Source organism: Neomonachus schauinslandi, chromosome 8 (genome assembly GCF_002201575.2).
Source record: "Neomonachus schauinslandi chromosome 8, ASM220157v2, whole genome shotgun sequence".
Classification (NCBI taxonomy): Eukaryota; Metazoa; Chordata; class Mammalia; order Carnivora; family Phocidae; genus Neomonachus; species Neomonachus schauinslandi.
The window spans coordinates 50,792,073-50,818,243 of record NC_058410.1 but is presented as its reverse complement, the minus strand read 5'-3'; the positions used below and the strand labels follow the sequence as shown (position 1 = coordinate 50,818,243).

Below are 26,171 nucleotides of genomic sequence, written 5' to 3'. Positions count from 1 at the left end.
AGAGCCAAAAGGACATTTTAGAACTGAAAAATGCAATAACCCAAACAAAAATCTCAGCGGATGGACTCAGCAGCAAAATGGATAGGACACAAGAAACAGTCTGTGAACTTGAAGATAGATCTACAGAGAGTATCCAATCTGAACAAGAGAGAGAAAAAAATGATTTGGGAAAAAAAAAAAAAGAAGAAGAAGTGAAAAGAGCCTGAGGGAACTGTGAGGCGATATCAAGAAGTCTAACTTTCAGTCATTGGAATGTCAGAGGAGGAAGAGAAAAAATGCAGTGCAGGGAAAAAAAAAAAAAAAATATATATATATATATATATATATATATTTAAAGATATAATGGCTGAGAGAGGCCCAAATTTGACAACAGTTATAAACCTAAAGATTTAAGAAGCTTGGCAAGCTCCAAACAGACTCAAAGAAATCCACATCCAGACACATCATACTCAAATTATTCGAAACTAAACACAACAAAAGCTGAGTCTATTAATCTTGTGATGGCCTCAGCAGTAGGCCAGGGTCCGAATGGCAAGGTGGGAAAAGCAGAGTCCATCCCACAGGGGCCTCTTACCATGAGGTCCCCTCCCTGTGAAGGCCCAGTCCCACCTCTCCAAGTCCACCTGCTAAATGCCTCTGGCAACAGACAGCACCCATGCTGAAACCCAAATCCAGAGCAGCATTTTGAATCCTTTGCCCATCAATCTGCCACCTCTGCATCATGACACAGAGTGTAGGCCGGGAGGCAAGGGAACCAGAAATCAAATCAACTCTGACAAGAAAAAATGCACTATAATTCAAGCAGGCCCTGATAACTTTTAGGAAGGAATTAAGGACAAGAAAGAATAGATGCTCAGCTCTAGACTTAATCTCTAAGTTATCCCGGTAAGTTGGAAAGAAATGCCGAATAAATTTGAGCTGGGTTTTGTTCTTCAACTGACATCTTTAAATTCCCCATGTTTTCTGTGTATGTCAAAATAGTTCAAGTCTGCATGAGATTGGAACGCACAAGGGAATGGCTAAAAGAATAAAACATAATGCATTTTAGGTTTTTATCATAGACAGTAGAAAGAGAAGCCAAATTCCTGGATAGACCCAATGCAATGCAAAGGTTCTCATTTGTTTCCACGATGTCGAAACTATACAGCATCTGCATACATAGTAGGAACTCAAATGTCAAATCATGTTTCTCACTGTGGTATCACATCAACCAGGAAAGGAGGAAGGAGTTTCATTTGTCTTATGAAAGTAAGATTATATAAGAAAGTTTGCCTAAGAAAGCAAATAGGAACTTAGAAACAACATGAATCACATTTTTAAGGATTCTCTCTCTTCCACTCACTGTCTCTCTTTCTCTCTCTCTCTCTCACACACACACACATACACACATATGCATGCACACTTCCACATATATGCACACCCTATTCAAATCACATAGGGGACTCAGACTTTCTGGAATTCAAAATCCTAGAAGCTTAACATCATCTGAATCAACATCAATCTGCTAAGAGTTCATGGACTTGCTCCAGTTAGAAAACCTCTCCCCCAAACATTTACCAGTTCCTGAATCATCAGCCTCAGGATGGAAGGTCTGCAGCACCCCCATAAACCCATTTCAAGGATCCTTGGATCCTGAGTAGCTGCCAAGGCCAAAGGAAAAGTAGAATTAGCAGAGGTTGCGGGGGGCGGAGGACAGGAACACCACTGGGATGGAGGAAAAGGAATTGAGAAGGGAAGAGGGGAATGGGGGGTTATGAGAGGAAAGAGGCAATGCGCCCCCAATCCTTGCACAGCCATCTCCAACCTCCCCACAAGGTCACCTGGAAATCGGGGTTGTCCATAAGGGGTGCCCAAGGCCTCTTTGGTGGCTCTCAGCTCACCTCAGTCCTCAAGCCTCAGGCCAAACCACAGGTCTCCCCATGGGCTCCCTCACTGTGATCCCGAAACTGCCAGTCACATCCACGCAGATGCCCCGTTAGCCTCTCAGCCTCAGAGAGGCTCTGTGGCACAATGTTGCGCAGAAAGTCTGTCAATGGTAAAGCTCAGTGCTGCTCAACCGTTTTACAGGGAAAGTGTTTTAGTTCTAGAGTCTAAACAAGATGTGATTTTCATTACCAAAGAGAATTAAAAATGCGTCACCTGGAGTCACCAAGTGCAGGGGAAGAGGGATCATGGCAGAAAGAATGCATCCCAGAGGCCACACCCGAGCAGCTGAATCACAGAGCTTCAGCACCTGCAGCCACCCAAAAGGCTGACACGTGGAACAGCAGCGTCGTGTGGCCCAGCACATAGGTGGGGAGCAAGACCTTCCCTGGAAATCAGTGGTAGACTCTGGATGGTGCTTGAATAATCTCCTTTGAGAAAGGACATAAACAAGCAAGACATAAGGTGCTCTGCCATGAGTAGGACAGCCCAGGGCAGGTAGAAGGAAAAGAGCACAGCGGAGCCCAGGATGCCAGCCAAACCACCCACCATTTACCACATGGCTCAAGGGCATCATCAGTGTCCTGATGAGGCTATCACCTCCCACTGAATATAAGCCATCAGTTGCACACAATTACGTATGTATGCGTGTATGTGTGTATGTATGTCTCAGTTTTCAGTGTATTGTCATTCATTGTTAACTCTTTTGTCACTTTCATAGTGTCCATATTGCCACTCTCTGGCCCTTTTGATTGTGATATAGTATTAGGTAGCCTGAGTGAATCCTACTGACAATTAGAGCTAAGACTCCAGTTCTGAGACATTCCTCTCATGATTCTATATTTATAGAACATTCTTCAGTCTGAATGCACTGTAAGTTATAGCGCCTGACAAGTAGAAGCATCCCAATAAATGTTTCTTTGTCATCTGTGGGAAGCTGCCAGAGTATAAAACAAGGCAGAGCAAGCTCGCTGGATAACTCTGGAACCAAAAGCACTTAAGCTTCAAACCTAAATGGAAGGGAAGATCTACAATCTTTATCACTAAGTAGCCCTTTTCAGGAACACGAAGAATTGCTGAAAGAAGCAGGCCTTTTCAGAGGTCAATCATTATTGGGTTTGCCACCGTGGAACTCTCTGCACTCAGAGCTCTCTGATGAATGAGTGTGCGAATCCCTGAGGTTGGAAGTGAAACTGTCAAAGTGGCAGCCAACCCTGGCCCAGTCCCCTTTTCTCACTTCAGACTGGAAATAACAAGAGTAAAAGGGACAAATTGTGCAAATAAATATAGCGGATCTAAGCTGATGAAAATTTTGACCATATGTCTTAATGGTCTGAGAAAAAAGGACAAATGGTCCTTATGTTAAAGAAAAACAAACAAACAAACAAACATCCTGAAAGAGCTTACAAACAAACACGTTATAGAATCCAGAAGACAGAAACTCTTCTAGCTTTAAATTTTACTTGTTTCATACTTGTAGAGAATCACTGTATTCAAAGAGAGCTTAAAAAAATAAAATAAATAAAAATAAATAAATAAGAGAACTCAAGGATGAGCTAGAGCAACTCCTTTATATTATAATTGACGAAAATCAAGCTTGGAGAGATGAAATGGCATACCAACGTCACATAGGTAGGAGGAGGTGGGCTGACTCAGAGCTAGGCCTCTAGGCCACTAGTCCAATACTTGCTCTGCTACTCCATGCTGCCTCCATCCCAGGTCTCAGAGTTTTCTCTTCCCCATACCTAGTTTTCCTGTTAATATAGATATTATATGTTATTTTAATCCACTGAAATTTTGAGAATGTTTGTTACTGCAGCATACCCTATCCTGTCCTGACTGATACAGGAACCTAAAAGGCACTGGGTAAAAGATGGTTATCATTGTTATGTACCCATCCCCACTGAATCCTCCCAATGCCACAACATCAGAGATTGAATGGTAGGCTAGAAGAGACTGTTGGTTTTATGGACACTCTCAGGGAAATAAGGAAAGAAAAGACGTGGAATCAAAGACAGTTCTCTGCCAAGACTCAGGGAAGTTAGGAGGTGCTCAGATAAAGACCATGATGACCTTCTTAGGATCTTATAGGACCTCTCTGGATTACAAAACAAATCCTACTCTCTGGTCTGTTCCCTAAATGCCTCCTGTCCTGAACATACCTTTTTTGTCCTACCCACAATTCTTTCCTTTATTCACTAGTCAGTTCAAATTCCACTTATTTAGTCCCACATACTTCCCCCAAATTTCCTAACCACCCAAGCCTTTACTATGTGCAAAATAAATTATGCAAAACAGGTTCTTCAACAATTATTGCTTGTACTTCTCATTTTATACTTAATCAAATGTTTGGTGTAATCTGTTTCAAGTATGTTGGTCTTGTTTCTCTAATCAGACTACAAACCTGTGAGAACACCAGGTGTTTTACTTCTTTTACAGTCCCCCACAGAAATGATTCCAAGGGACATTTTTACATTGATTTAAATGCCAAGAAGGGAAGAACATGATATATTTCTTGGGATTGAGGACAATTTTTTTATTACTGTGGATGAAAATAGGGAAATACACTAGCTGGGCTTTATAGTAATACCTTAATCCAGCTAAATATAAATACTATTTATTTATTTAGATGGAAATAAGTTATTATCTACCTTAAATGGTTTTTTTTTAAAGATTTTATTTATTTATTAGAAAGAGAGAGAGCATGAGCGGAAGAGAGGGGCAGAGGGAGAGGGAGAAGAAGACTTCCCACTGAGCAGGGAGCCTACTGTGGGGCTTGTTCCCAGGACCTGAGATCATGACCTGAGCTGAAGGCAGTTGCTTAATCAACTGAGCCACCCAGGTGCCCCAACCTTAAATGTTTGATAGATAAAAAGGGTAATAACTATTTACATGCCAGTTATAAAATCTAAGCTAAACCTGTACATATTCTATACCTTGAAATCATCAAGTTAGGTTTTAGCCAAACCTATTTGTTAAGAAGAGCACAGAGCTTTTCTACTATATTGAAAGTTTGTTTTCATTATTCCAAAGCGGGTTGGCAGGTAACCTTCAAACTATAAATACTTGCCACTATAAATTTGATTTGTTAAATGCAGAACAATTAATTGTTTGCATAGAGGTGAAAACTGTTTGTCATAAGGGGCTGATCCCACAAAGCCTTGCAGGGATGCACCTTCTGATCTTAACTGCCCTGATCTAGTTCCCAACATTCTACCTGCACAACTATGCTGTGTATATTCTCTTAAAGGTAAATAAATGCATTCCTCCTTGTAGGAATTTGTTTTACAAATAAAGTAACTCCAACATACCCTAAAACATGCTGCACAATTTTTATTTCCTTCAACATATATTATAGCAGAAGCACTCTTAACCTCTCTACCAAACCAACCTGTCAGATCAGCTGACACTCAGCATCTTCTCTATCTGTGCTCTCGTGCTGCTACTAGTTTAGTTATATTTTCCCCAGGAGTCATTTGGTTTGTTCCCAAACCAGTTTCTATCAGTTGTACGAGTTACTGAAATTCTGTAATTTAATTAAAGTTTAGGTAAACTGATGAAATCTTGCACATAAAGAAAACCAAGTCAGTAAAAGTTAGACGCTATTTTTAAATGCTGCTACATGAGGTATGAGTGAAGTCACTGTAAGATAGAAGAACAAAATCACTGAATTCTAAAGGTGTTCTGCATGTAGATTGTTTCACAAAGTGTTAAGTTCTTGCTCTACTTTGAAGAAACCAAAATTGGAAACGAGTGATGTAGCTGAGAAGGGTGTTTTGCAAGAAAGACCAGAACTCCAGCCAGGGGCCATACTCACAACAAAAGACTGGCAAACGAATGTACATGCAGGTTTTGAGTTAAAACAGATGGTGTGTATACTTTTTGTTAATCACTGTTTTAACTACCTTCTACCTAACTGACCAATGACTGCCAACTGATGACTTTCCATTAGAGGTTTCTACTCACCTTGCTAATTAAATGGTTATAGAGATTCCACAAGCGCACAGAGACAGTGCCCTGTTACTATTAATCAACTTAGAAAGATGCTAGACTAATGTCAGTGTGTAGCTGGAAAAATACAAACATAGAGTAGGACTGTGGATAAGGCAGAAGCGTGGAAGAGATGACCATAACTTCCATTATGTTTGTTTCTCGAGAAGCCATGAAGTTGTCTGCCTTTAAAAATATATTTTTTTAACATTCAACATTTTTATGACATAAAATGAGCACTTATTTACAAATGAAGTAGCATAAAAATTAATAGCAGGGAGGAGCCATTGGCTACTATTGTGAAAACAAAACATGGCTCTTCTCCAAGGTACAGCTTAAGGAGACCAAGGAGGGCTGAACTGGCCCATCAGTAGGATTGTACACCTCAGTACCCCATCTCCCATCAGGCCAGGCCTGGTGTGGTCCTGACTCAACCGGCTGTTGGGCTGGACTCCCGGCTCCACCTCCTGAGGGCTCAGCCCAGCCAGCAGTGAGGTGATTCCAGGAGACAAAACCCATCACACTGGGGCAGCTCTCAGTTAACAGCGAACACTAGTTACCGAAGCTTCTACACCACGTTTAGGAATCAGCCATCCCAATCTTAATGGATAAGTCTTACCCCAGCACTCACGCCTCCCTGAGAGAGGGAGGGGTCCTTCGCAGGAGGCCTGGGGTAGCTGAGGCAGGGGTATCTTTATTCTGCAAACTCCTATGACGGATTCTGATCCACTCCCAGATTAAGAATTTAGGGCTCCGTGAGGCCCGCGCTCCCCCTGAAATCAAGCGCAAACAAATGTGTATGCAAACAGAGGTTCACTATTCTAGAATGTCTGTCCCTAGCTTCCATCGAGTTGTTTTCATCAAATTTTGAAACTCCTGTCTACACAGTCCACAGGAAATTTGGGATGAAGCTGAACATGAGAATTCCCTGCACAGAGCCTCCCTGTTGTACTCTCTTTCTCTCTCTAATTTTTTTCCACCAAACTCCAATCTGCTCCTATTTCTCCACTTCTATTTTTAAATTGAAAAATTTTGGTTTCAAAATAGCTATAATCTAAAAACTCCTCAAATAAAAGACACAGAAAATTAAATTTCCAACCTCCCTTAGCCACCTCTCCCATTCTTACATGGTTTTGTTCTTTAAAAAAAAAATTTTTTTAAATAAGAACCTTAAGAGCACTTTTGATCTGTTTTTCCTATTAAGTTAATGACTTGACCAAACCTATGTGCCTTTATTTTAATTATCCGCATCCTCACTTGCCTATATTTTTTAAAAACAAAATTATACATCGAGATAGTACTCTTTTTTTCCTGTTCCTTGACTCAACGTATCACCATAACAAGGAAGGATACAATGCTGTGTGTGTTAAGCAGGCTCCCATCTATGCTAGTGGTTTGGATTTATAAATAAGAACATTCCCTGTCCAGGAGTAAGGCCCAGGCATTCAGATTTTCCAAAACAATTCTCTGTATCCAGGGTACCCAAATGAAGTCAAACACTTAGGTTTCAAAAGTGGGGTAGCCGTCTGCTCCTGATTGAGGCTAATGTCCTCTTAGTGCACATTAGGTAAACAAGCCATTTTTTTTTACTACTTCTGTACAAAATGAATATTCACTATTCAAAAGAACATTCTCTATCATAATTATACAATCAGTCCAAATTTGTTCTTTTTTTTTTTTTCAAATTTGTTCTTAAGCACTGTGAGGCATGCTTGAAATTCCAACCTGACAAAAATAGCTAAAATTAACCTTTAAAATAGATTATTTGACTTGGAAGAGATCTAAAAAGCCTTAATATCAAGCCTAAAATCTATAGTAATCAACATATTTTCCTGAGATCCAGATTTCAACATGGATGCTGGTATAGTACAGAGTAGAAACACTATTAAATCTGACCTCAGCTAACCTGGGTTATAATCTCTATTTACTTTGAACCAGCTATTTAACAGGGTCCCTCTTGGTGGAATGAAAATAACAACCATCTCACTCATAAGACTGTTATGAGAACCACTTAGGACACTGACACAGCAAGCTTTTGTAAGCGTGGGAAGAGTTGTTTAAAAGTAAGGTATCGGGGGCGCTTAGTTGGCTCAGTCGGTGGAGCATGCGACTCCTGATCTCAGGGTTGTGAGTTCAAGCCCCACATTGGGCGTGGAGCCTACTTAAAATAAAATAATTTTTAAAAAAGGAAGGTATTGGTATAATTGCTGTTCCCTTTAATACAAATGCTCTAGAGAAGCAAACACATGGATTCCACATTTCTGCTAAATGTGGAATCCCCATTAAATAAGAACATTCTTATTTATTATGTTATATTATATAACATTCCATCCCCATTAAAGAGCACCATCAGGAGGGGGTTCCAGGAGTCTCCCACGGTTAATATATCTTTATCTGAACAGAGAAAAGCATGTAGTTTCACACTGGTCATAAATTCCATGGACTTCTGGGCATTATTTTTAACCGAGATGTAAGTCACGTACTATAAAAGTTGCCATTTTAAACAATTGAGTGGTTTTTTAATATATACAGATTGTACAACCATCACCACTATTTAATCCCAAAATATTTCCATCCCATCAAAAAGAAGCTCCATTCCCAGGAGCAGTCATTCTCCATCCCCTCTGCCCACCCCCAGTCTCTGACAACCACTATTCTACTTCCTGTCACTATAAATTTGCCCACTGTGGTTATTCCATTAAAATGGAGTGATGTAATATGTCACATTTTGTGACTGTTTTCTTTCACTGAGCATAATGTTTTCAAAGTTCATCCACGTTGCAGCATGTATCAGAACTTCTTTCTTTTTTATATTACACAGTAACATAAATAAGATTTTGTCATATGGATATACCACATTTTGTGTATCCATTCATCAGCTGATGGACATTTGGGTTGCTTCCCACTTCTGGCTATTCTGAATAATGCTGCTATAAACATTTGTGTACATGTTTTGTGTGAACGTCTGTTTTCAGCTCTCTTGGGTATATACCAAAGAATGCAATTGCTGGGTTATTTTCAGGAACTCTTGAACCCTACTGTTCACATCAGCAGCCTCTGTGTGAACTCATTTCCATGGCAGACAGAAGGCAATAGAGTTCACCAGGGATCCCAAAAGTCACAGGAGGAAATGAAGACATGCATGAAGGAAAGATGAGGTTCTGCATGAAGCAATACATTGCTGCTCCCCAAATGCCCTAATAATGCATTTCCCCACACCATAAAAAAAAAAAAAAAAAAAAAAGCAGTAGCCATAGTTAGGCTGAGGGGACCAACACTGGACCGAAACTGGCATGATTCTCCTAATAATAAGAACAACCAACAGGTAATGAGTGCTTACTATATCCGAGGCACTGTGCTGAGTACATAATATGGATTGTGTAACAGTGAAGAGGATGGGGCGCCTGGGTGGCTCAGTCGTTAAGCGTCTGCCTTTGGCTCGGGTCATGATCCCAGGGTGCTGGGATCGGGTCCCGCATCGGGCTCCCTGCTGGGCGGGAAGCCTGCTTCTCCTTCTCCCACTCCCCCTGCTTGTGTTCCTGCTCTCGCTGTCTCTCTCTCTGTCAGGTAAATAAATTAAAATCTTTAAAAAAAAACAGTGAAGAGGATGGAGAAAGATGAGTTTTTAAAACAAACGCTGATTACATCCGATTCTGCCTTCCTACCAGAGTGGCATAATTCACCTCTAGGCCAGGCCTGGAAGGAGAGAGGAAAACAGAAGATAAATTGCCTGAGTAAGAAAATGACATGTATCTGGAATTTGTTTGCTGGAAGCTCAAGAGAATAGAGTGGGCAGCGGGGGCTTAAAGCCTTGAAAACAGAAGAAAGGTGGAGCACCTGGGTGGCTCAGTTGTTAAGAGTCTGCCTTCGGCTCAGGTCATGATCCCAGGGTCTTGGGATCGAGCCCCGCATCGGGCTCCCTGCTCCACGGGAAGCCTGCTTCTCCCTCTCCCACTCCCCCTGCTTGTGTTCCTGCTCTCGCTATCTCTCTCTCTGTCAAATAAATAAAATCTTTAAAAAAAAAAAAAAAAGAAAGAAAGAAAACAGAAGAAAGGAATTGAAGTATAGACAAGAGAAGGCAGGCCCAATGGTGCATGAGTCTAAGAAGAAAATACAGCCAGTAGGAAATACTCAACAGCCAAGAACACTGTAAGTAATCAATTTTAAGTCGATTTCTGTTTTGAACTGCATTGGTATCTCCCACTATTGCTCTGAGACCTTCAGCAAGGCCTGTGTTGGAGTCACACTGGGGGAGTAAAGAAATGGGCAGAGCAGCGAGGAGAAAGCAGTGGCCTGAGGTGGAGCACTGAGCAGGAATTCAGAGAGAGTGACCTACAAAGGTGAGCCTCAGACGTTACCAGAACATTGGAGGGCAGGGAAAGTGCTGGACCTCGCATAGCGCATGGCTCAAGCCATCTTAAGTATTAAGGGCCAGGACCCCAGAAACTGGAAAAGATGGGGTCAGCTGACTGTCATAATATAGTCTGCGCCCAAAACAGACGTGTTAGAAAAGGTGGGTCACTGGCAGTAGTAAACAAACACCAAGATTTAACTCACTTTAACGTTCACTGCATGGCAATGGCCTTAAAACAAAGACCTTGAAGACTTTATGATGACATTCCTATGAATGGTCAGAGAGGACCAAAGCTTTTTTCTCAGTGTCCCTGTTGGAAGGCAAGACCATTCTTCTCATGAAGGTCAGTGGTCACCCCTATGTGGAGGTCATAGTTAAGTGGTCCTGAGCCCACTTCCATAGTAGGGGTCAGCAAAGGTTTCCTGCAACAAGCCAGATAGTAAATACTTTAGACTGTGAGCCAAGAAGCAGATTCAAGGATATTAAGCGCGTACCTGCATAACAAGAGAAAACACAAACTTCCACATTTTTTTTTTCAGGCACGCACGTTCCCAGCTTCCCATTTCTTCTTTTTTTTTTAATTTAATTTTATTATGTTATGTTAGTCACCATACATTACATCATTAGTTTTTGATGTAGTGTTCCATGATTCATTGTTTGTATATAACACCCCGTGCTCCATTCAATACGTGCCCTCTTTAATACCATCAGCAGGCTAATCCATCCCCCCACACCCCTCCCCTCTAGAACCCTCAGTTTGTTTCTCAGAGGTCATAGTCTCTAATGGTTCGTCTTCCCCTCTGATTTCCCCCCTTCATTTTTCCCTTCTTGCTATCTTTTTCTTTTTTTTTTTTTAACATATAATGTATTATTTGTTTCAGAGGTACAGGTCTCTGATTCATCAGTCTTACACAACTCACAGCTTCCACAACATTTTTACTGATGAAACTCAAAATATAACAATTGCGCACAATTTTTTATCATATAGATCTACTAATGAGAAGAATGGAATTTTGGGGGATAGTTTTTTGCTTCACTGGGGTTTAAATCCTAACATCAAGTCAGTTGCAAATGTTCATTTATAAGAATCACTCCTAGCTCATGGGCCATACAAAAACAGGTACAGGCTGGATATGGCTTGTGACCTCTGTTCTGTCGTCACCAATGTCTGAAGCAAAGTCAATGCTGGGTACTCCGTTCCAAGTCTGTAGTGGAATACCCTGATTCGCAAATCAGACACCTGGAAGGGACTGTGGAGTAGCTCTTGAAAGATTCAGATGTTCCTCAAACACAGAGGTCTACCACTGCAATGATTAAAATCATTCAACTGGTATTTACTGAGCACCTACTATGTGCTGGTACTATCAGGGTCATGGCGGACACAGTGGTGAGCCAGACATATGAGTGCCCCACCTTCACAGGGAATGAGACCGCAAACAGGAATAAAAGAAAAAGAAGGGCACCTAGTGCCCTTCAGTCGGTGGAGCCTGAGACTCTTGACCTCAGGGTTCATGAGTTCGAGCCCCACGATAGGTGTAGAGAGTACTTAAACATTTAAAGAATCTTAAAAAAAAGAATAAAATAATAAAATAAATAATAAAAATTCTAACAAAAACTTATCTGTTACTGTAAGCTTTTATTTAAGATCTTAAATATATACATATTCCAGCTCTCTCTCTATATATATGGCTGAGAATATTATATATGCTTTAAATTTCAAGAATATTGCTATAAACTTCCCTCTTAGAACTGCTTTTGCTGCATCCCAAAGATTTTGGACCATTATGTTTTCATTTTCATTTGTTTCCATGTAATTTTTTATTTCTTCTTTGATTTTTTGGTTGGATCCATTTGTTGTTTAGTAGCATGTTGTTTAACCTCCATATATTTGTGGTCTTGCCAGATTTTTTCTTATGGTTGATTTCCAGTTTCATAGTGTTGTGATCAGAAAATATGCATGGTATGACTTCAATCTTTTTGAATTTGTTAAGACTTGTTTTGTGGCCTAATGTGTGATCTATTCTGAAGAATGTTCCATGTATAGTTGAAAAGAACGTGTATTCTGCTGTTTTAGGCAGGAATATTCTGAATATATCCTTTAAATCCATCTGGTCCAGTGTGTCATTCAAAGCCAGTTTTTTTGTTGATTTTCTGTTTGGATCATCTGTCCACTGATGTAAATGGGGTGCTAAAGTCCCCTACTATTATTGTATTACTATCGATTAGTTCCTTTGGTTTTTATTAACTGTTGTTTTATGTATTTGGGTGCTCCCATGTTGGGTACATAAATATTTACAATTGTTATATCTTCTTGTTGGATTATCCCCCTTGTTATATAGTTTCCTTCTTTGTCTCTTGTTACAGTCTTTGTTTCAAAGTCTATTTTGTCCAATATAAGTATTGCTACCCTGGCTTTCTTTTGACATCCATTTGCATGATAAATGTTTCTCCATCCCCTCACTTTCAACCCTCAGAAAAATCTCAAATGATCAACCTAACCTTACACCTTTAAAGGAGCTAGAAAAAGAAGAACAAACAAAACTCAAAACCAGCAGAAGGAAGGAAATAATAAAGATAAGAGCAGAAATAAATGGTATAGAATCTAAAAACAAACAAACAAAAACCAGTAAAACAGATCAATGAAGCCAGGAGCTGGTCCTTTGAAAAGATAACAAAATTGAGAAACCCCTAGCCATATTCATCAAGAAAAAAAAAAGAGAGAGAGGGCTCAAATAAATAAAATCACTAATGAAGGAGGAGAAAGAGCAACCAACACCACAGAAATACAAACAATTATAAGAGAATATTATGAAAAATTATATACCAACAAATTGGACAACCTAGAAGAAATGGATAAATTCCTAGAAACATAGAACCTATCAAAACTGAAGCAGGAAGAAATAGAAAATTTGAACAGACCAATTACCAGCAATGGAATTGAATTAGTAATCAAAAACTCCCAACAAACAAAAGTCCACGACCAGATGGCTTCACAGGTGAATTCTACCAAACATGTAAAGAAGAGTTAATACCTATTCTTCCCAAATGATTCCAAAAAATATAAAAGGAAGGAAAATTTCCAAATCCATTCTATGAGACCAGCATTACCCTGACACCAAAAACAGATAAAGACACCACAAAAAAAAGAGAACTACAGGCCAGTATCTCTGATGAACACACATGCAAAAATCCTCAACAAAATACTAGCAAACCAAACTCAACAATACATTAAAGAAAACCATTCACTACCATCAAGTGGGATTTATTCCTGGGATGCAAGCATGGTTCAATGTTTGCAAATCAATCAATGTGATACATCACATCAATAAGAGAAAAGATAAAAACATATGATCATTTCTATAGATGCAGAAAAAGCATTTGACAAAGTACAACATCCATTCATGATAAAAACCCTCAACAAAGTAGGATTATAGGGAACATTCCTCAATATAATACAGGTCTTATATGAAAAATCCACAGCAAACATCATGCTCAATGGGAAAAACTGAGAACTTTTCCCCTAAGTTCAGAAACAAGACAAGGATGTCCACTCTCACTTTTATTCAACATACTACTGGAAGTCCCAGCCACAGCAATCAGATGACAAAAAGAAGTAAAAGGCATCCAAATTGGTAAGGAATAAGTAAAACTTTCACTATTTGCAGAAGACATGATACTATATATAGAAAATACAAGACTCTACCAAAAACCACTTGAACTGATAAATGAATTCAGTAAAGTCGCAGGATACAAAATCAATGTGCAGAAATCTGTTGCATTTCTCTACACTAATAATGAAGCAGCAGAAAAAGAAATTAAGAAAACAATCCCATTTATATTTGCACCAAAAATAATAAGACACCTAGGAATAAATACCAAAGATGGGAAAGACCTATACTCTGAAAACTATAAAACACTGATAAAAGAAATTAAAGATGAGGGGAACCTGGGTAGCTTAGTTGGTTAAGCATCTGCCTTTGGCTCAAGTCATGTTCCCAGGGTCCTGAGATTGAGCCCTTCATCGGGCTCCCTGCTCAGCAGGAAGTCTGCCTCTCCCTCTGCCTCTCCCCCAGCTCATTCTCTCTCTCACTCTCTCTCTCTCTCTCTCAAGTAAAAAATAAAATCTAAAAAAAAGAAAAGAAATTAAAGATGACACAAAGAAATGGAAAGACATTCCATGTTCATTGGTTGGAAGAACAAATATTGTTAAAATGTCTATACTACCCAAAGTAATCTACACATTTAATGTAATCTCTATCAAACTACCAACAGCACTTCTCACAGAACTAGAACAAGCAATCCTAAAATTTGTATGGAAACACAAAAGATCCCAAATAGCCAAAGCAACCTTGGAAAAGAAAAACAAAATTGAAAGTATCACAATTATAGACTTCAAGTTATCTTACAAAGCTGTAGTAATCAACTACAGTATGTACTGGAACAACAACAACAAAAACACCACATAGATCAACAAAATAGAATAGAAAACCCAGAAATAAACCCATAGTTATATGGTCAATTAATCTTTGACAAAGCAGGAAAGAATATGCAATGGGAAAAGAGAATCTCTTCAACAAATGATGTTGGGAAAACTGGACAGCAACAGGCAGAAGAATGAAACTGGACCACTTTCTTACAACAACACAAAAATAAATTCAAAATGGATCAAGGCCCTAAATGTGAGACCCAAAACCATAAAAATCCCAGAAGAGAGCACAGCACAATTTCTCTGACAATGCCATAGCAACATTTTTCTAGCTATGTTCCAGAGGCAAGGGAAACAAAAGCAAAAATAAACTATTAGGACTACATCAAAATAAAAAGCTTCTGTACAGCAAAGGATACAATCAACAAAACAAAAAGACAACCTACTGAATGGGAGAAGATATTTGCAAATGACATATCCAATAAAGGGTTAGTACCCAAAATATATAAAGAACTGATATGCGGCACCTCAGTGGCTCAGTTGGTTGGGTGTCTGCCTTCAGCTCCAGTCATAATCTCAGGTCTTGGGGTCAAGCCTTGCATCGGGCTCCCTGCTTGGTGGGGCTTCTGCTTCTCCTTCTCCCTCTGCCCCTCTATTCATGCTCTCTCTCTCTCTCAAATGAATAAAATCTTTAAAAAAAAAAGTACTGATACAATTCAACACCCCCAAAAAACAAATAATCCAATTAAAAATGGGCAGAAAACATGAACAGACATTTCTCCAAAGAAGACACATAGATGGCCAACAGACACATGAAAAGATGCTCAACATCACTCATCATCAGAGAAATGCAAATCAAAACCACAATGAGATGTCACCTCACACCTGTCAGAATGGCTAAAGTCAAAAACAGAAGAAACAACAAGTGTTGGCAAAGATGTAGAGAAAAAGGAACCCTCCTACACTGTTGGTGGGAAGGCAAACTGGTGCAGCCACTGTGGAAAACTGTGGAGTTTCCTTAAAAAGTTAAAAATAGAACCACCATATGATCTAGTAATCACACTTCTGTGTATTTGCCCAAAAATACAAAAACACTAACTCAAAGGGATACATGCACCCCTATGTTTATTGCAGTATTATTTACAATGGCCAAATTATGGAAGTAGCCCCAGTGTCCATCAATAGATGAATGGATAAAGAAGATGTGGTACATATATACAATGGAATATCACTCTGCCATAAAAAAGAATGAAATCTTGCCATTTGCCACAACATGGACGAAGCTACAGTGTATTATGCTAAGTGAAATAAGTCAGTCAGAGAAAGACAAATACCATATGATTTCACTTATATGTGGAATTTAAGAAACAAAAGAAAGGAGCAAAGAAAAAAGAGAGAGACAGAGACAAACCAAGAAACAGACGCTTAACTATAGAGAACAAACAGATGGTTACCAGAGGGGAGGAAGGGGGAGAGGATGGGGGAAATGGGTGATGAGGATTAAGGAGAACACTTATCATGATGAGCACTGAGTAATATATGCAATTGTTGAATCACTATATTACACACCTGAAACTAATGCAATACTGTATGTTAACAATACTGGAATGAAAATAAAAACTTAATAAAAATTAAATTAAATTTAAAATTTCAAGAGTAAAAGAAATATTCAATATCCCAATGAATACTGGGCTTTATACCCCACAGACGTACATGCCTATAGCTTTCTGATGCCCAGGGGCCTGCTTCCCAGCCAGCAACACAAGGCTGAACAGAGACCATCTTCATTGACTGAACTATTCCCACAGGCTAGGTGTTGTCACCTACATGCTCTTGTGTTCTCTTCACATCTACCCTGTGGGTTAAGCACCACTGCTTTTCACAGAGGAGAAAACTAAAGTTCAGACCAGGTATGCCACATCCAGTGAGTAGCGGAGCAGAATTTAAACTTCTAACATCAAGTATAAAAAGATGAGCCCAGGGCGCCTGGGTGGCTCAGTTGGTTAAGCGACTGCCTTCGGCTCAGGTCATGATCCTGGAGTCCCTGGATCGAGTCCCGCATCGGGCTCCCTGCTCGGCAGGGAGTCTGCTTCTCCCTCTGACCCTCCCCCCTCTCATGTGCTCTCTCTCATTCTCTCTCTCAAATAAATAAATAGAATCTTTAAAAAAAAAAAAGATGAGCCCATGTCACAGGTGAGTCTGCATCATAACAAAGTATTTTCATGACATTTGCAAATCCACATAAACAGGTCTCCAAGGATCTCATGTGTTACCTTCACTGGCTTCCCCATATTCTACCCCCAAATCTGCTGGACGATGAGGCCTCCTTCCACATGTGATCTAACACTGTGCTCAAAGAGCATATCGTTAATTAGGATTTTTGAGGGATTTGTTGTGCTCCACTCAAAGTAGATGAAAAATAAACTAAAAACACTTGCTGTCATATTGTGCACAGCAGCAAACACTGTACAACATGAGTATTGCCTCTGATTTGGGGCCAGGTCCTGAGAACAAGTCTTTCAACTTGCTCCAACCAAAAGTAAGCGGTCTCCATGAAGATGGATTTAAACATGGAGTTTGAGTCATCTCCCCAGAGGCCTTCAGCTCATTTAGAGGCATGGCTTTATTTATTCAAAATTTGCTTTCCTTTTCCCCAGGAAAAAAAAAAGAAAAAAGACCTGCAGACCATCATCCCATCACTACTCTGTGCGAAGAATCTAACATAAACAATGTCAATGAGAATCATTGTATTTAACAAACTCCAGGACACTCCACAGCACTGTTTGTAAGATATAAATCGAGCCTTGTTTTATTTCCCTGTTCTGCTAAATTCAGATGTCTGCTTCATTTTAGACCCAGGCCCCCTGAAAAGAGCTTCCCGGACTTTAGTCAGTACTGTCAAATGTGCATATTCAGTGAGGCGTTCAGAACGGCAAATGAGAAACATGACCTAGACGATGCCCATTTAGATGCGGGTGATTGAAGGGCTACCATACTGTGGTGGCCGGAAGTGGTGCTCATCCAGCATTTCCAGCTCTCGGACTTCTGGGCACATGGCAGGCCTCTGTCCTCCCGTACTGGGTCTCTGGCCCCTGGATTGTGAGCAGGGGTGCTGGGTGTGGCTTCTAGCCAGGATATTTCATAATGCCATGCAAGACCCTCCAGAGCACTCACCCCTCTGCCAAGGTGACTGGCAAGTTTCCAGATGGGGACTGTGCTACCAGCCTGGGATCCAGAGAGAGGTCAACGACAGCACTGGGAGTCACCCCAACCTGGCCCACCAGCAATGGATACACAGCATGAGCAAGAAACACACTGATGGTAGTATGAGCCCTGAGATGTGAAGGTTGTTTGTGATCACAGCATAAACTCGCCCCTCCTGCCCGAAACTCCAGACAAATGGTGCCATGAAAAAGGGCTTGATGTCTCTCGTGATAAGTTAGCAGATCTGTGTAATTTTGTATCTGAAGCTAAATGTTATTATCTTGTCAGGGAAAGATCCCTCAACCCATAGTTCACTTGGACCCCAATCATCATGTTCTAAAATCTGAATTAAATAGACCAAGCAAAATTGAAGAGAGAAAATAACAGTTGTAACCTTCCAAACTGCCAGTTCTAATTTATTGATCTGTCAAGGTTCTTAGTTGTAAACAATAGAAACCACTCTGACTAGTTAAGCAGAAAAGGAATTGATTAAAGATTTATTAGCTTACAGAATCTCAAGGGCAGGAATATCACCCTACTCACCAGTGTAGACTACACTGGCCCACTGCTGGGCACAGACACCATGGCTCATTTCACCACCCTGGGCACCGGATACCTCCTCTAGAACCTCGGCCACCATGCCACTCTGTGGTCCTTATGCCACCGACTTCTTCGAATCTCTAAGGTACCAACCAAATTCTCATGCAGGTATACCGTGAATGCGCTCAAGGTGCAAGGAAGAGTGAGAAAGTTATTTTTTGGCTTTTTTTCTTAGAAAGGTGGAGAATTCCTCAAACACAGGAGGCAAATTCAAAGGTGTGGTCAAAAAGAATGATAAATAGCCACTACCTATGGGGTCATGAGTCATAGGAAAAATTAAGGTCTGCAATGCTCATTTCAGTCCATAATCAAGTTCCCGGAGCCCTTCTGGTTTCTGCAGCTCTTCCTCAGATCTACCCAGGTAACTCCTCCAATGAATCCCTGTTTTAACCAGTTTCAGTGGACTTCTGTCGCTTGCAACCAAGAGACTCCTAATACAGAAGTAATCGTATGTTAAAGAATCTCAAGCTAGCCAGTTGCAAACAGGGCTGTAAATATTTAGATGCTCTGAAGAATTTTTCAGATTTTTTTTTTTTTTTTTTGCATTGACAGGAAAAAATCAAAGAACCTAAGACTAACTTTGGCTTAAGAACCCTAATTGGGATAATGGGCTGCATACTGATTACGCTTACTTTCTCTACTAAAAGTCCTCACAAATAACTTCTTACTTAAATAAAAAGAAAAATATTGTATCTACAAAGATCTTGTGTGCATGTACCCAACTGAATTAAAAAAATGAGAAATATGGAGAAGATGCCAACTTATTGCCAAATGCTACGTGAAAATAAGGTTATCTATAAGAATATATCTATGGCGCCTGGGTGGCTCAGTCGTTAAGTGTCTGCCTTCGGCTCAGGTCATGATCCCAGGGTCCTGGGATCGAGCCCCGCATCGGGCTCCCTGCTCAGCGGGAAGCCTGCTTCTCCCTCTCCCACTCCCCCTGCTTGTATTCCTGCTCTCACTGTCTCTGTCTCTGTCAAATAAATAAATAAAATCTTTAGAAAAAAAAAAGAATATATCTAGAGAGATATAGCTAACCAATAAATGAATAGCTAACCAATAAAGAAATACACACAGAGACACAGATGGTAGCATATTAAAAAACAAACTAACAAAAAACCTACACTGTGTTTCGAGGTGCTCAGGTTCAAGATCCCTGAACTGGACTAGTTAAAATAATAGAATAAAATATGAGAAAAACAAAACCCTAAGGGCAAAACTGTACAATAATTATACTAAATGGTTAAGGAATGCCAAGGACTTGACTTCTTGGGGTAACTTAGGGAAGGTTTCCCCTTTCTCTAAGAACGGCTTCTGGGACAGGAAGGGGACTCCTGGGCTCTGTTTCTGGCTGTGGCTAGAGCTGGCTGATCCAAGGTGACTATCTAGAGACATCAAGCTGGAGTTGAGGGAGGCGAGTCTTGTTATGGTCGCACTCTAGGGAGAAGGTCAAGGAGAGCTGGGATTTCCTGAGCAGGCCTGCTCCTTCTCTGCACAGAGTGGTGACTTAACTCTTCCTCCAATTCAGTGAGAAGTCCTCAAGTTTTCCCAATAAATTTCTTTAATTTTTTTTGTTTTCGCTTTTTTTGCTTAAGCTAGGTCACAGCTCATTCTTTCTTGTTTACAACCAAAAGAACATTACATTAACTAAGTATACTCCCCTACAATCTTACTCTCCCCATTATCCAACTCCAGCCTTAAGAAACTCATCTTTCTTTACTAGGAATGACTGAAAAGGGCCTTTGGCTTCTGTGCATCTAGTTTTTGTGTGCCCTGGGGCCATCGAGCTTAGCAGCATTGACCTCACTTGTCACTTTTTAGGAAAAACAATTGTTAATTTTGACATCTGGCTAATGGGTTGCAACTTCAAATGCCTTCGGAGATCAGACAGGCAAAGTAAATGGAGAGAGCGCTGAGCTGGATTCCATTGGACACTATACGTCCCATCTAATGACATTTACGTTCAAATATTTAAAACACTGTATGGTTCAAACAAAATTCTTCATGGACGAAATCTACCTCCTGAGCCATCCACTAACAACCCAGCTTGCTATTAGTTTAAATTACATATGGTCCTACTCTGTGAGACTCCTACAACTCAATTTTGTTTCAAGCATTTGAACAGGATAAAAATGCTTCTTACAAAGCAGAATTTCCCATCCTCTCTCAGCAGAAAACTCCACAGGCCATCAAAGAGACCCATGTGAGGTCTCCAGAGAACTCAAGGGCTGCTTTTTTAAAAAAGAAGTTTATCAGTGCTAGTAGATTCCTTCTTTTGTGTGTGTCTCACAGAAAATGAAGCAGGCTCCTGTTACTTTCTATGAATCACAGAATAAAGAGCCAAATTCCTTAGAAGCATGAGGACTCCAAAGGTGTCAGCACAGATGGAAAAACCCAAATGCCGACCACCCTTGACAGTCTCCAGTTTAACTACACAACTCTGATTCTCTTCACAGACGAAAAGGGAAATCCAATTCGAGGAAACTGATAGCGTTTTCTTTTCCTTGGAAAATGGACTGGACGAACTGCACACAAAAACCTAAAATCTCCACTGCCAATTGTTGAAAAACAATGGAGCCTCCATTAGCAGTTCCTTTGCCCACAGAATGCTCTCTGAGAACTGCGGGGTTTGGAAGGAGTACAGAGGCCTATTCCCCGTCTCAGACACATCAAAGTTTTAATCAAAACCTGCTTTTCTTTCTGAAACCAAGCAACTGCTATTTCACACCCACATATTGCGGGAGCTCATTCAATTACCCTCGACGACTTTGTTTAAAATGAAAATGCTTTGCCTCCTGAGGACAGTGTGAGAGGATTGATTAATGTTGTTCCCTGAAGGACAGAAATGCAGGTACAAGGCAAAAATCTAAGTAGCTGGAAACTACTGCTGGGCCCTATTTTACAAGCCATTCAAACCTACCTGCAAGTATTTTGTAAAGAATAAGGACTTTTAAGGCAGTTGGCTTTATCAAGGGGCTAGACTATGCATCTACCTCTTCCCCCTTGATGAAAATCACAGAATTAGAAAACTAAGATGATGAGAAGTGAGGAAGAAAGACCAAATTTTTCCAGATGGTTTTGCAGAAGAGGAAACAGCTTTTTTTTTTCTTCTGACACATTGTTCCAAAGGATCCGTAACTAACAAACCAAACCAGCACATTGCTGGTTTCTGTGGCTCTGTGACTCAGAAGTCACTTTTCTATCCAACATATTAAATGTCAAGTAAAATATCTCCGATAAGAGAAAAGAAATTTCTTTGGGAAGCTTGGTTCCTGTGTTGAGTGCTTCTCCTATACAAATGAGCCATAGATTGTGCTGCTGTCTTTTACATGGTTTGCTAACCTGTAAGACAAACATCTACCCAAGACTGCATAAAGAAGCATAAATCGGGGGGGCCTGGGTCGCTTAAGCGTCTGACTCTTGATTTTGGCTCAGATCATGATCTCAGGGTCCTGAGATTGAGCCCTGCCTCGGGCTCCATGCTTAGCAGGGAGTCTGCTTGAGATTCTCTCTCTCCCCCTTGCTCTGCCCCCACAAATAAATAAATAAAATCTAAAAAAAAAAAAGGAAGCACAAATCATGGAGACCATATCTTAGTCCTCCACAAATGCTCCCCACAAAGAACTTGGCCCATGTAATCACAGTATATGTCTAAGAAAAAACAGAAACAAGAGAGGAGGAAAAGGAAAAAAATGACAGGGAAATGGTTATGCATGTGTGGTATGCAGATTTGGGAGCCTAAGAGCTCTGATGGAAGGCTTCTGTCTATACAAAAATGCATGGGTTCCAGGGTAGTCCTAATGCAAAAAGGCAGTATTTATCCATCATGCCCCCATTTCACAATGCTCTAAGGTAACCACCTCTGCTGTGAAAGAAGTAATATTTAGAGCTAGTTCTTGCATGGCTGGGTGAAAGAAGGGGAGGAAGAAAGCGGGAAAGAATTATATGAGGACTACACTTCACTTCTCTTTTTTATAACAGATTATTTTCTTTAAGAGAAGCATAAGCTGTGATTAAAGTGGCAATATAATTGCTGAATTTTTGTGCCTCTAACACCTGCAAAGGAAGCACATTGACAAGAAACCCTCAGCAACCCAATTATTTCATACAGGTTTTCATCCACCCCAAACGCCATCCTCAAAATAGAACGGAACTTTTTCTCCTTCGCCAATCTGGTAGGTGCCTTCCACAAAGTGACCAAGAACCTAAATCACATTGTTTACCACTATTCTCAACGAACAAAATTTTAAGTAAAATGAGATCCAAGGTTTTTAACACATAACTTTCAAACTTTCATTATATCAATTATTTAATGGCACATTGAGCTTACATTTCACATCTTGATAGGAGGCTAAAAAAGGAACAAGATTTGTCTTCAGGGAGATAAGAGATCTCAAACTCTGTTCCCAGAAGAGGGAGAACAGATTAGATAACTGGTCTTTTCAGTTTTGAGGAACATTATAATTCAACTGAAAAAAAAAGGGGAAATGAAACAATTTCAAGATTCCCACTATCTAGGAATGTGAGGAAGTTAGAATGTATATCTTGAAAAAAAGTAAATAGGGGCGCCTGGGTGGCTCAGTCGTTAAGCGTCTGCCTTCAGCTCAGGTCATGATCCCAGGGTCCTGGGATCAAGCCCCACATAGGGCTCCCTGCTTGGCGGGAAGCCTGCTTCTCCCTCTCCCACTCCCCCTGCTTGTGTTCCTGCTCTCGCTGTCTCTCTCTCTGTCGAATAAATAAATAAAATCTTTAAAAAAAAAAAAAGTAAATAAAGAGATAGCTAGGGGAAAGGAAATCCAGGGACAATTCTTCCTTAGGAGGCTACAAAATTAAACAATATTTTAAAAATAGCAATAAACTCAGTTCTTTCTTATACATTTTTAACAGAAGACATTTAGAGTTACACATAATAGGCTGAAGTGGTAAGATTCTTATATTTTTTTACGTATCAGTGTCTCAGGAGTAAACATTTCCTAGGGGTCACTCTGGGAAATACAATCCTTTCCATCAGGCACAAGTGCGGGAACAAAACATTCAAGCTGAAATGGATTACCAGGTCATAGCATGTACAAAGCAACTCACAAATCAGAACGCATTTCTATTGTCATTCCCAATTGGGGAAAGATCAGCACGGAAGGAAGTAGGACTGATATGGGAAGGTTTCCAGGCCATGACCCCTGACCTGAACGTTCAAGAATGGAAAGGGCATGAGTCATAGGAAAGGAGGATGGGGCCCCACACACACACAAGTAAGAGAATCAGCATAAACCAAAGGAATGGAGATAAGTTACAACAAATAACATTTGGGGAACGACTGAGGCTAAAGACTCAAGACAGATGGGTGAACATTAAAGCTACGATTATTGAGTGCTTATAACATACTAGACTCTAGGCATATATTCCCTTTTGTTTTCTCTAATTTAGTTTTAATAAAACAGAGCCCCAGGGCTCAGACCCAGGTGGCTCATTTCTATTAGCCACCCTCACTCCCTAGTTGATCTCTATAGTCTCATGGCTTTAGTCCCACTTGTACACTGATGACTCCCACATCTCTATCTTTAGCCTCAATGTTTCCTCCAACCCCAGACTCATATGTCCAACTGCCTGTTTGACATTTCTACCTGGATGTCTACAAGATACCTCAAATTCAAAATATTTAAAACCAACCTCCTGATTTCTGTCCAGCCGCCCCCCACCAAAAAAAACAAAAGCTGAACGATAACAAAAACTTCTCCTCCCTCCCTCATCTTCAAAATACATCCAGAATCAGACCACTCCTCACACCTTCACCTCTACCACTGCCTGAATCACAGCAGCAGGCTCCTAGAGGGGATGGACGTGAACTTCCCCTCGAGTCACCCTCTGAGTCTGTGCATTCCAACCCTTCCCATTTGCAGGACAGGCTCCAGTTACAGATACTGTGGCCTGAAGTGGGGACCAAGATTTAAGAGTGATTCTTGGACAGGTGACAACAGAAACAACGGAGGCTGAGGGCGGATATGAGAGGAAAACTACAGGGTAGGGTTGAAGGGACATCTGAGGACATGGAGAGAACCAAAGAACTTGAACTTTTAAGAAATATTGAGTCTTCGGTCAAACGTCCCCTCATGGTTAGCCTTTTTTGACCCCTCAGCCAGAGTTCAAGACTTTAAGTACAGCATTGGTCACATTACTGGAGGCCTAAGCTGAGTGCCTCCGTCAGCGGACTTTGACCTCATTTTGTGCCCCCAGCACCTGAAGCAGCACGTGGGACCTGGGAAGCCCGTGGCAGAGGTGTGCTGGTGGCTTAACATGGTGCCATGGAAAGTGCATTAGGAGCATGAAGAAGGGAGTGGAAGACCAGATTAAGACTTTACTTGGGAAGTGAGGTTTCAGAGATAGAAAAAAGTATTTGAGTTTATCCAGGAAGATAACACCGATGGCCGGGTGGGTACAGCAGTGGTCTGGCACAGCAGAGGCAAGGCTTGGGGGAAAGGAAAGCAGGGGAAGAAATGGTGGGGTGTGATACCAAAAAGTAGGTTAGACTGGGAAGCTAAAGAAAGCAGCAGAGTCAAAAGAAGAGTTTTTCCTCTCCCCAAGAAGCGCACCGTGGGGGACAGGAGATGTTTAAAAGAAAAAAGGATGAGCCCACCGACAGAGGTTGCCCTAGAGGATGCAGTTAGGGTTAATGGGTCATGAGGCCCAGGCCAGCTCACACCTGCAGTTCTTAATCTTTTCATCCCCAAGTACCTAGTAAATTACTGAGCTCCAAAGGAGGGTAGGAAGCCAGAGGCTTAACAACCAACCAGAGGTTAAATTTGAACCACTCACTTGAGGTGTGAGTCAAGAAGTTAATGCGGTAGGAAGAGCAACACTGTCGAGTGCTGTAAGACAAACCTAGGTTATTACTTCAGTCCTCGAGGTTCCCATTCACTTCCCGTCAAGAGGTGCTGGGGCTCGGCTTCTCACTCTGCGCCAGCCACCCTGCCAACATCTGCGGTGGAACTCAAGGGAAATTAGGCTGGAGAGTGGATCTTCATCACCGCGATGAAGGTAGAGTGGAGAGGCCACTCACAATGGCTACCCAGCCCGCTTCGTCCGGGCCTCAAGGGGAAAACCGGTGGGAAGCACAGAATATAAACAAAACCCCAACACCTTTCTTTTCCTTTCCCTGCCCATCACTCATACCCTCTCCTCACTAAAATGTAAGCTCCTTGAGAGCAGGGCTTGGCCCTTCAGGGCGGGATGCGCGCCTAGCAGGGGGCCTGGCACGCAATGGACGCTCAGCAGATACTGGTGGAACACTGAATGGGCTCGGCTCAGTCCCGCTTCATTACGTCTGGGCATTGAAGGATGCCAGCCGCTGAGGTGGGAGAAGCGGAAGACTTCCCTGAAAGTCCCAGTGGGGCGGCCTGCGGCGCCGAGCGGCGGGCTCTGAGCGCGTCGGGGAGGGGGATTCGGCTGTCAGGCCCAAGACTGCACCGTTTGCCACTGACCTTCCGGCGGGGACGCCCGCGCGGGACGCAGCAGCCCGGCTCCGGCGTCCCGCTCCCGCCGCCCTCCGGAGGCGCTCGGCGCCCGCTGCGCACGTAGGTCACCTGCCTCCTGCTGGCGCCGCGGGGCGGGCCGGGCGCGGGCGGCAGGTGCGGCCCAGGCGGCCGGGGAGCCGAGCCCGGCGGGGCGCTGCGGGCCGGG

General features: G+C 41.4%; 1 protein-coding gene across 1 annotated transcript in view; it reads right to left on the bottom strand.

Moving 5' to 3' along the window:
- Positions 1-26,171, bottom strand: part of METTL24 (methyltransferase like 24) — a 96,186-nt gene that overhangs the window by 69,521 nt on the left and 494 nt on the right. Inside the window, exon 2 of the mRNA XM_044917382.1 lies at positions 25,973-26,171. This exon is cut by the window's right edge and continues 27 nt beyond it. Within this exon, the coding sequence (XP_044773317.1) occupies positions 25,973-26,171 (199 nt within the window). The remainder of the gene's footprint in view (positions 1-25,972) is intronic.